Source organism: Oryctolagus cuniculus, chromosome 1, assembly GCF_051225735.1.
Source record: "Oryctolagus cuniculus isolate XC-2025 breed Fujian yellow rabbit chromosome 1, ASM5122573v1, whole genome shotgun sequence".
Classification (NCBI taxonomy): domain Eukaryota; kingdom Metazoa; phylum Chordata; class Mammalia; order Lagomorpha; family Leporidae; genus Oryctolagus; species Oryctolagus cuniculus.
Genome location: NC_142867.1, coordinates 3,412,625 through 3,422,500, shown reverse-complemented (window position 1 = coordinate 3,422,500; position 9,876 = coordinate 3,412,625). Strand labels below are relative to the sequence as shown.

Here is a 9,876-nt window from a genome sequence, read left to right as displayed (position 1 = left end):
CACTGCCTTCCCAGGCCACAGCAGGGAGCTGGATCGGAAGTGGAGCAGCCGGGTCTCGAACCAGCGCCCATATGGGATGCCGGTGCTTCAGGCCAGGGTGTTAACCTGCTGCGCCACAGCGCCGGCCCCTGGAATTTATCATAACATCAAACGTGCAGAAATAGCTTTTGTGCCCTGATGTTTGACACTCTTCCAATTTTATGCTTAAAATAGTGGGCTTCCTGGGGAGGGGGGAGTGTGTGGCAAGAAGTGGGAGGGGGTGGTTTGAGGGACAGGGGTCCGGGAAGAGAAGGGATGAGGAGGAGGAGAGGGGGAGGAGGTAGAGGAGGAGAGGGAGGTGACAAGGAAGGAGGGGAGGGGCGAGGGGGAGAGAGGGGGAAGGAAGGGAGGGGACAGAAGGGAGAGGAGGAGGGGGAGGGGAGGAGGGGGGGAGAGGGGAGGGAGTGGTTTGAGGGACAGGGGTCCAGGAAGAGAGAGGGGAGGATGGGTGGGGAGGGGAGGAAGGGAGGGACAGGGAGGCAGAGGAGGAGAGGAGGGAGAGGGAGAGGAGGGGACGGGGAGTGGGGGAGGGGGAGGAGGGCCCCCTGGCAGCTGCTGAGACCCGGCCTGGGTGTGGCCAGCGCCTGACGCCGCCCCGCCCCGCCCCGCCCCTCTCAGGTCCTCAACTGCGTCTTCATCCTCTACTACGTCCTGGAGACGCTGCTCAAGGTGTTCGCCCTGGGCCCGCGCGGGTACCTGTCCTACGCCAGCAACGTGTGTGACGGCCTGCTCACCGGGGTCCTGCTGGTAAACCCCGAGAGGTGCTGGGAGCCCGCGTGCTGCCCTGTGCTTGTCCCTGGGCGGGGGGCTGCAGGAGGCCGGGCGTGGGGGAGGACCCCGGCCCGCAGTCCCCCCGGTCAGTGCCACTTGGTGCGGGCAGAGCGGGGGCCGGGGTGTTCTGGGGAGCACTGCTGCACTTCCTTCCAGATGCCGCGGGGGCAGGGCACACGGGGGCGGGGCATCAGGGCCACTGAGCCCTGGGCCCTGGGAGCGTGACGGGGAGCCGAGAAGGCCTCTGTCCACCCCCCATCGCCGTGGCCGCCTGAGGCCTGCAGGCCTCCCCAGGGAAGGCAGGGCGGGCCCTGGGCTCTGGGGGCGTGGCCTCACTGCCTCCGCCCCTTCTGTGACCCAGGTGTTGGAGATCTTGACCGTGGCTGCATACGGATTCCCACACCCAGGCTGGTGCGTGACCGGGGGCGTCGGGCGCCGCGGCCGGCCGGGCCCCCCCACTCGGCTGGATCTCCTCTGGGTGGCAGGTGCTGTCCCGGGAGAAGGGCTGACGTGAGCCTAGTGTGCCTGGTGCCCAGTGTGCCTGGTGAGCCTGGTGCCCCGGTGAGCCTGGTGCCCTGTGTGCCTGGTGCCCCGGTGAGCCTGGTGCCCAGTGTGCCTGGTGCCCTGTGTGCCTGGTGCCCAGTGTACCCAGTGTGCCTGGTGCCCAGTGAGCCTGGTGCCCAGTGTGCCTGGTGAGCCTGGTGCCCAGTGTGCCTGGTGCCCCGGTGAGCCTGGTGCCCAGTGTGCCTGGTGCCCTGTGTGCCTGGTGCCCAGTGTACCCAGTGTGCCTGGTGCCCAGTGAGCCTGGTGCCCAGTGAGCCTGGTGCCCAGTGTGCCTGGTGAGCCTGGTGCCCAGTGTGCCTGGTGCCCTGTGTGCCTGGTGCCCCGGTGAGCCTGGTGCCCAGTGTGCCTGGTGCCCTGTGTGCCTGGTGCCCAGTGTACCCAGTGTGCCTGGTGCCCAGTGAGCCTGGTGCCCAGTGTACCCGGTGTGCCTGGTGCCCAGTGTGCCTGGTGCCCCGGTGAGCCTGTGCTGCTCCCGCCTCTCCTGGTGGAGCCCCTGAGATGTGGAGGTGGGCTGCAGAGTCGCCTCCCGGGAAGCCCCCAGGGCTTTGGGGGCTCAGGCAGGGCTGGGGCACCAGGTAGGGGGCAGGCGGCCCTTGGTGGCTGTGCCAGGCCCGGGGGCAAGCGGCCTCTGCGCAGTGACAGCCCTGCGTCGGTGGGGCCTGCACTGTGGCAGCTTTGGCCACAGCCTTGGGGAGTGGGGTGTGCCGTTCTGGGGGGCAGTGGGTGAAAGGTTGAACAAAGGGGGCGGACAGCACAGCTGCGATTGTGCCAGGTGCTGGACGGGCACGCCTGGGGGCGGGGCCAGGTCAGAGGACGGAGGACTGGGTCTCAGGGCAGGGGGTGGGGTCAGCACCCCGGGCTGGTGCTGGGTCAGAGGTCAGGCGGGGGATGCGGCCAGGGCTGGGGTCAGGGTCCAGGGCCAGGTCCTGGGTAGGGGACGTCCCAGCATCCTTTGTGCCTGGAGGGTCTCCCAGCCCCTCTCCGCGGTGAGGCTGTGCTGCCTGCCGTGGCCACGGGGTCCCCTCCTGTCTCGCCTGGCCCCTTCCTGGCCCCTGCCCACCGTGTGCTGTTGTCCCGCCAGGAAGCCGGAGAGGCGGGGGCTGCTGTCGCTGTGGGACATGGCCCGGCTGGTGAACGTGCTCATCGTGTTCCGCTTCCTGCGTATCATCCCCAGCACGAAGGTGTGGCCGCCGCCGCCGCCACCGAGGCCGGCTGTGGGGGCGCGCCTGCGCCGGGCCTACGCAGCCGGGGGGTGCGAGGGAGCGGGGCGGCCGGGCCGTAGCCGGTGCAGGCCCGAGGGCCCGCACGGGGCGGCTGCGTGCTCGCTGGCCTGGCGCCGCCGTGGGCAGAAGGCGCCAGGTCTGGAGTGCTCTGGGGAGGGCTGTGGCCGGGCTGCCGCTGGCCGGGGCTCGTTCCCAGGACCGACCCCCGCTGCGGTGTGGGGCTGGCTCGGACTGTCCGCCTCGCTCTGAGCAGTGACACGGGGCGCGGTCGGGCGTGGGCGCAGCCCTGCCTGGCCCTGGGGCCCCTGCCCGTCTCCATTTTCCTGGGCTCCCCGCGGGAGAGGAGAAGCGAGGTCATCGGGGCGGCCGCTGGGTCCAGGGCTTCCCTGGCCAAGGTCCTCCCTGCACTGGGGCGTGGGTCGCGGTCAGCCCCGGGACACTTCCCGTGTGAGCGCGGCCGGGGGTCCCGTGTCAGACACACGTGCCCCACACGTGGTTCTCCTGCACACGGTCGTACGCGGCCTCACGCACACACCTGTGGCACCCAGCCATACGTGACACGGTTGCACACGTGTGCATACACAGCGTGCTCACACAGGCACGGGATGCACACATTGTCACACACAGTCACGCGTGTCACCATCCATACACAGCACTTGCTGCCCTCACACGGATGTGTACATATGAACAAATCACACAGGCACTCACAGGCGCTCACGCGAGACCTCATCGCGCGCTCCTGTGTGCAGACACATGCGTGTGTACCCACAGACGCACAGGCTCGTAGGACACGCCCACAGCACTTAATGCGTCCCCACCCACCTGTCCCTCCCCCTGCCCACCTGTCCCTCCCCCTGCCCACCTGTCACTCCCCGACCACCTGTCCCTCCCCCTGCCCACCTGTCACTCTCCTGCTCACTTGTCCCTCCCCCTGCCCACCTGTCACTCCCCCTGCCCACCTGTCCCTCCCCTTGTATCACCTGTCACTCCCCCTGCCCACCTGTCACTCCCCCTGTATCACCTGTCACTGCCCCTGCTCACCTGTCCCTCCCCCTGCCCACCTGTCCCTCCCCTTGTATCACCTGTCACTCCCCCTGCCCACCTGTCAGTCCCCGACCACCTGTCCCTCCCCCTGCCCACCTGTCCCTCCCCCTGCCCACCTGTCACTCCCCCTGTATCACCTGTCACTCCCTCTGCTCACCTGTCCCTCCCCCTGCTCACCTGTCCCTCCCCCTGCCCACCTGTCACTCCCCCTGTATCACCTGTCACTCCCTCTGCTCACCTGTCCCTCCCCCTGCTCACCTGTCACTCCCCCTGCTCACCTGTCACTCCCCCTGTATCACCTGTCACTCCCCCTGCTCACCTGTCACTCCCCTGCCCACCTGTCACTCCCCCTGCCCACCTGTCACTCCCTCTGCCCACCTGTCACTCCCCCTGCCCACCTGTCACTCCCCCTGCTCACCTGTCACTCCCCCGCCCACCTGCCACTCCCCCTGCTCACCTGTCACTCCCCCTGCTCACCTGTCACTCCCCCTGTATCACCTGTCACTCCCCCTGCTCACCTGTCACTCCCCCTGTATCACCTGTCACTGCCCCTGCTCACCTGTCACTCCCCCTGCCCACCTGTCACTCCCCCTGTATCACCTGTCACTCCCCCTGCCCACCTGTCACTCCGCTGCTCACCTGTCCCTCCCCTGCCCACCTGTCACTCCCCCTGCCCACCTGTCCCTCCCCTGCCCACCTGTCCCTCCCCCGTATCACCTGTCACTCCCCCTGCCCACCTGTCCCTCCCCCTGCCCACCTGTCCCTCCCCCTGCCCACCTGTCACTGCCCCGCCCACCTGCCACTCCCCTGTGTCTCCTGTGACACTGAGCGACAGCCCTGTCTCCCTGCACCTCGGGTCCCGTGGGCCCCCTGGAGAGCCTCTCCCTCCATGGGGGAAGTGCAGCCCGTGTGCTGGGTCCCGGCTGGGGTCTGAGGCCCCTCCTCAGGCTGCCCCCCCGGCAGAACCGCCCCCCCAGGCCTGCGTTCCCCTGAGCCGAGGAGCCGGCACCCCCGCGGTGGCTCGGGAGGGAGATGCGGCAGAGACCGGGCTCCAGCCCGCGAGGGGAGGTGTGGGCGGGTGCAGGGCTGTGCGCAGGGGTGGGGGCTGGCGACTCCCCTGGCTGGTGTCCCTGGGGGCAGGAGGAGTAAGGGGCTGTTTCCTTCCCGCCCCCAGTCGATGGCCGTGGTGGCCGGCACCATCCTGGGCCTGATCCAGAACCTGCGGGCCTTCGGCGGGATCCTGCTGGTGAGGGGGCGGGGAGCACGTGTGGGGAGACACCTGGGCCGGCGGGGGTGGGGAGCACTGAGGGGAGATACCTGGGCCTGTGGGGGTGGGGAGCACATGTGGGGAGACACCTGGGCCTGTGGGGGTGGGGAGCACCGTGTGGGGAGAGCCCCTGGGTGGGGGTGGGGGAGTACTGTGCGGGGAGACACCTGGGCCTGTGGGGGTGGGGAGCACTGCGGGGAGAGCCCCTGGGCCTGCGGGGGGTGGGGAGCACGTGTGGGGAGACACCTGGGCCGGCGGGGGCGGGGAGACACCTGGGCCGGCGGGGGCGGGGAGCACTATGCGGGGAAAGCCCCTAGGCCTGTGGGGGTGGGGGAGCACCGTGTGGGGAGACACCTGGGCCGGCGGGGGCGGGGAAGCACTGCGGGGAGAGCCCCTGGGCCTGTGGGGGTGAGGAGCACCGTGCGGGGAGACACCTGGGCCTGTGGGGGTGGGGAGCACTGTGCGGGGAGAGCCCCTGGGCCTGTGGGGGTGGGGAGCACTGTGCGGGGAGAGCCCCTGGGCCTGTGGGGGTGGGGAGCACTGTGCGGGGAGAGCCCCTGGGCTTGGGTGGGGGGCAGGGGAGCACTGTGTGGGGAGACACCTGGGTAGGCAGGGGCGGGAGAGCACTGCGGGGAGAGCCTCTGGGCAGGCAGGGGTGGGGAGCACTGTGCAGGGAGAGCCCCTAGGCCTGCGGGGGTGGGGGAGCACTGTGCAGGGAGAGCCCCTAGGCCTGTGGGGGTGGGGAGCACGGTGCGGGGAGAGCCCCTGGGCAGGCGGGGGGCAGGGGAGCACCGTGTGGGGAGAGCCCCTGGGCAGGCGGGGGGCAGGGGAGCACCGTGCGGGGAGAGCCCCTGGGCAGGCGGGGGCGGAGCTGGCGGGAGCTGTGCGGGGAGAGGCCGGGCTAGGGCAGTGCAGGTTGCTGAGGCCAAGGGAGCCCAGGGCGGGGCCAGGGGCCAGCGGGAGGTCCCTGGGGTCTGTGGGGCCCTGCCCGGTGGCCCACTCCGTGCCAGGCGTCCTCTGGTGACTCGCAAGCCCCTCGGGTTTGCTGGGCTCTGGGCCACAGACCCCCTGGGAGACGCTGGAGGCCCAGGGTCTTGCCTCCCGGGACCCCCGGGCCTTGTCACCCCAGGGTGAGGGCGAAGGTGGTGCTTCTCCCTAGAGGGGTTCCAGGGACCCACAGCCGCGTTTCCAAGGACAGCCCCCCCACCGGGCTGCCCGGCTCTGCCTGGCGGCTGGGCTCCAGCAGAGCAGGGGCCTTTGGCCAGGTGCGGCACCAGGGCCGTCTGGCACTTCCTCCCTGGGATTGGGACCCCACTGCATGCCCTGGCCTGTGCCATGCGTGGGCACTGCCCGCTGCCACCCCCCACCCCGGGCAGCTCACCCTCTGGCCGCCCCGCTACCCTGCGCCTGCAGGGCTCCCTGGGTGATGTGGCCAGGTCCCTCCTCCTGGCCAGTTGCCCGTCCTGGGTGACCGCCCAGCTTCCTCCCCACTCCTCCCTCCCGCACCTCCCAGCCTGTCTCCTGCACCCTGCCTCGTGTGCCAGGCGGTCCTGGTGGAGCCGCAGCACCCTCTGCGGGCAGCAGCCGGCTGAGCACCCCTGCCCTGGGCACAGGGGGCCGGCCTCCCGGGCGCCCCTGCGGGTTGGGCCCGAGGGTGGAGGGGCGGGTGGCCCAGCCTGCCCAGCCCGGCCCTGCCTCCCCAGGTGGCATACTACGTGTTCGCCATCGTCGGGATCTGCTTGTTCCGCGGCGTCATCGTCGCCCCTTCCGGAAACAGCAGGTGAGGGGGTCTGCGGCCGGGCGGCCTCTGCGCAGGGGGTCCCTCTCGGGTCCAGGCTGGGTGCTGTCTGCCAGGTCCCGGGCCGTGGGGCCCACACGTGCCGTGTCCCCCAGCCTGGCGCCTGGCAACGGCTCAGCCCCCTGTGGCAGCTTCGAGCAGCTGGAGTACTGGGCCAACAACTTCGATGACTTTGCCGTGAGTCCCCGCCCTCTGCCCAGGCCCCGCCCACTAGCCCCTCCCCCACGCCCCCTTCCCGGGGCGACCATGGCCTTGTTCCGTGTTCCGCAGGCCGCGCTGATCACGCTGTGGGACCTGATGGTGGTCAACAACTGGCAGGTGTTCCTGGACGCGTTCCGGCGCCACGCGGGCCCGTGAGTCCCCGCCGGGCCGGGCCGGGCCCATCCTTGCTGGCACCGCGCGCCCGGCTCCCAGGAAGGCCTGGGTGGTGGCCCTGACTCTGGGTCCCCAGCCTGTGCTGCTGGGGAGCCCCGGGGTGGGGGCGGGGGCGCTGGGGGAGGGGTCCATGTTCAGCTCAGAGCTTGAAGGCCTCAGACCTGGTCCAGCCCGGCCCCACCTTGCTGGCCAGGCTCCCTGGAGCAGCTCAGTGGGCACAGGCCCTGCTGGGCGGAGTCTCGTCTCCCCTGCAGCTGTCCCAGACCCTGGGTGTGGCTGGACGCCGGCCCGCCGAGCTCAGGGCTCCGTGTGTGCGGCAGGTGGTCGGAGGTCTACTTTGTGTCCTGGTGGCTGGTGTCGTCGGTCATCTGGGTCAACCTGTTCCTGGCCCTGCTGCTGGAGGTATTGGGAGGGGCTCCAAGCCTGGCCGATGGGCAGGGAGGCTGCCTGGACCCCTCGGGCGCGGTGGGCCAGGGTCTGCACTCACTCCTCCCCCCGCCCCTGCCAGAACTTCCTTCACCTCTGGGACCCCCGCAGCCACCAGCAGCCCTTGGCTGGGACCCAGGAGGCGGCCTGCCTGGCGTCCGTGGAACTCATGTTCAGGTGCGTGGCCGGGGAGGCCGAGAGCTCGCCCTGACGGCCCCGCCCCGTCCGTCCCGGCCGGGCTCCCTGGGCCTCCAGGCTGTCCTGTGGGGTGTCAGCCGGGGTCCCCAGGGCACCTCCGGGGCCGTCCCTGTGCTGTGCTGGGACAGGAAGCGGTCGTCGCCCTGAGACGGCTGTGCCCCGGTTCCCCGTGGACCGGCTGCCCGGCTGTACCTCCCCCGTGCGGCTTCACTCTGGACCTGGGTCCCTGCGTCCGCACTCTGTGTCCACGCTCGGCCCTGTGACCCCCGTCCACCCTCCCCTGATCTGCAGGGCCCTGGTGACCCCCTGAACCCCTGATGCCCTAGGGCCCTGTGACTCCTGTCCCCCCGATGCCACAGGACCCTGGTGACCCCTGACCCCCTGATGCCACAGGGCCCTGGTGACCCCTGACCCCCTGATGCCCTAGGGCCTTGGTGACCCCTGTCCCCTCGATGCCACAGGGCCCTGGTGACCCCTGTCCCCCGATGCCACAGGGCCTTGGTGACCCCTGACCCCCTGATGCCCTAGGGCCCTGGTGACCCCTGACCCCTCGATGCCACAGGGCCCTGGTGACCCCTGACCCCTGATGCTGCAGGGCCCTGGTGACCCTTGACCCCTGACCCCCCGATGCCCTGTGACCCCTGACCCCTGTCCCCCGTGCTGCAGGGACGTGTTGGAGGAGCCGAAGGAGGAGGAGCTGCTGGAGTGGCTGCGCCACCACCCGCACCTGCCACTGTGCAGGTGACGGCAGGAGGCCTTCCTGGTGGAGGCGCCAGGAAGGCGACGCGGGCCGGGACGGACGCTGTGCCTTTGACCGCCACTCGGCTGGAGACCCGCGGCTCCCTCGGGAAGCTCTTGCCACCCCGAGCCAGGAGACGGGACCTCACGGGGCCTCCTCTGGTGCCTTTGCTGCTGGCGGCCTTGGGGACGGGCGGGCAGGGCCCGCTCAGGGGCCCGCAGAGCCCGGTGTTTTCACCGGAGACGGTGCTGCGGTTTGCCGTGCGGCTTGTGCGGGTGTGGGTGGGGCGTGCGTGGGTCAGAAGGCCAATAGTTTTCACCACTGAGTCTCGCAAAGAATGGACTGTCGTTTTCCTGTCGACGTGACTGTCGCCCTGCCCCTCGGATAGGGCTGCTGGTGTGGGTGCGTGGGTTGTGCACTGCACGAGGCCACTCACTGAAAGGGTGCGTCGGCCTGGGCCGTCTGCCGGGGGGGTGGAGAGAAGCCAGTGTGTGTCCTAGGGGTGTGGCAGAGGGCTGGGGCGGGGAGTTGGGATGGCGGGCGTTGTACTGTCACAGGGCCAGCCCGGCTTGGGGTGGCGTCTGGGTTTCTCACTGCCAGGGCCTGTCCAGTTCCCGAGCTCTGCGATGAGGATTGGAATCCCCATGGAAGACGGTGCTGGGCTTGATTAGCGATGTCTGCTGTGGGCACCGAGGGGTGCTGAGCCTGGTGTGGGGTGACCTCCCGTCCTCACAGCTTTGTTGCAGGAAAGTTAACTGGAGAAGGAAGTCGCCCGCTCTGGGTCGTGCGTGGCCAGCGCAGGGCGGTTCTCCTGGGGCCGTGTGGGGCCCCTGAGCCGGCCCCCTCCCCCGAGAGCACCTGGCTGCCCTGTGCACCCCTTCCTGCTAGGGCTTGGGCGCCACCTAGTGGCGGGTTGGGGTCCATGGCCCTTTTCTCCTGAGGACCCCGGAGGCAGCCCCGGGCCACTTACCTCTGTCCACAGCGCCCGAGGCTGAGCCTGGAGCCTGGCCTGATGCCGGGGCTGTGTCTGGCTGTGCCGTGGGGCCTGCCTCTGTGCTAGGGAACTGGATGGGCAGCTGTGCCCTGGGGAGCCTCCTGGGGGTGCGTGTGGGAGGGCTGCGTCCCTTCCCTCGGCCACAGACGGCTGGGTGGGGGTGGGGGAGTGGGGGTGCTCTCCTCAGGCTGTCCCGGCGCGGTGCTGGTGGCTAGCGCGTGCCCGCTGCTTCCACCTGAGCCCGTGGCTCCAGCGCTGGCAACGGCCGTGCTGGTCCCTCCCCTGCTCTGCCAGGCCCCCCCTGGCCGGCCCCTGCGTCACCCAGCACGGGCTGGCCCTGGCCCTGGCCCTGGTGGAGGAGGGGGTGGTTGTCCTGGTCCCAGGAGGGACCCTGGGTGTCCATGGACAGGGAAGCCAGGCCTGGTGTCTGGGGCGTGT

The 9,876-nt window shown here is 70.4% G+C and overlaps 1 protein-coding gene across 6 annotated transcripts in view; it reads left to right on the top strand.

The window, feature by feature from the left end:
* Positions 1-8,779, top strand: part of TPCN2 (two pore segment channel 2) — a 29,994-nt gene extending 21,215 nt beyond the window's left edge. For 3 of the 6 annotated variants that reach the window (XM_070063787.2, XM_070063784.2, XM_089307365.1), the window contains 10 exons: positions 658-786; positions 1,172-1,221; positions 2,456-2,555; positions 4,816-4,887; positions 6,612-6,688; positions 6,802-6,883; positions 6,977-7,059; positions 7,402-7,483; positions 7,590-7,684; positions 8,372-8,779. In XM_070063787.2, coding sequence (XP_069919888.2) covers positions 658-786; positions 1,172-1,221; positions 2,456-2,555; positions 4,816-4,887; positions 6,612-6,688; positions 6,802-6,883; positions 6,977-7,059; positions 7,402-7,483; positions 7,590-7,684; positions 8,372-8,450 — 849 coding nt within the window. In that variant the 3' untranslated portion in view covers positions 8,451-8,779. Of the gene's footprint in view, positions 1-657; positions 801-1,171; positions 1,296-2,455; positions 2,561-4,815; positions 4,888-6,611; positions 6,689-6,801; positions 6,884-6,976; positions 7,060-7,401; positions 7,484-7,589; positions 7,685-8,371 lie in introns of those variants that run through there. The other 3 variants (XR_016216028.1, XR_016216030.1, XM_089307356.1) reach the window with 3 other exon arrangements.
* Positions 8,780-9,876: the final 1,097 nt, after the last annotated feature.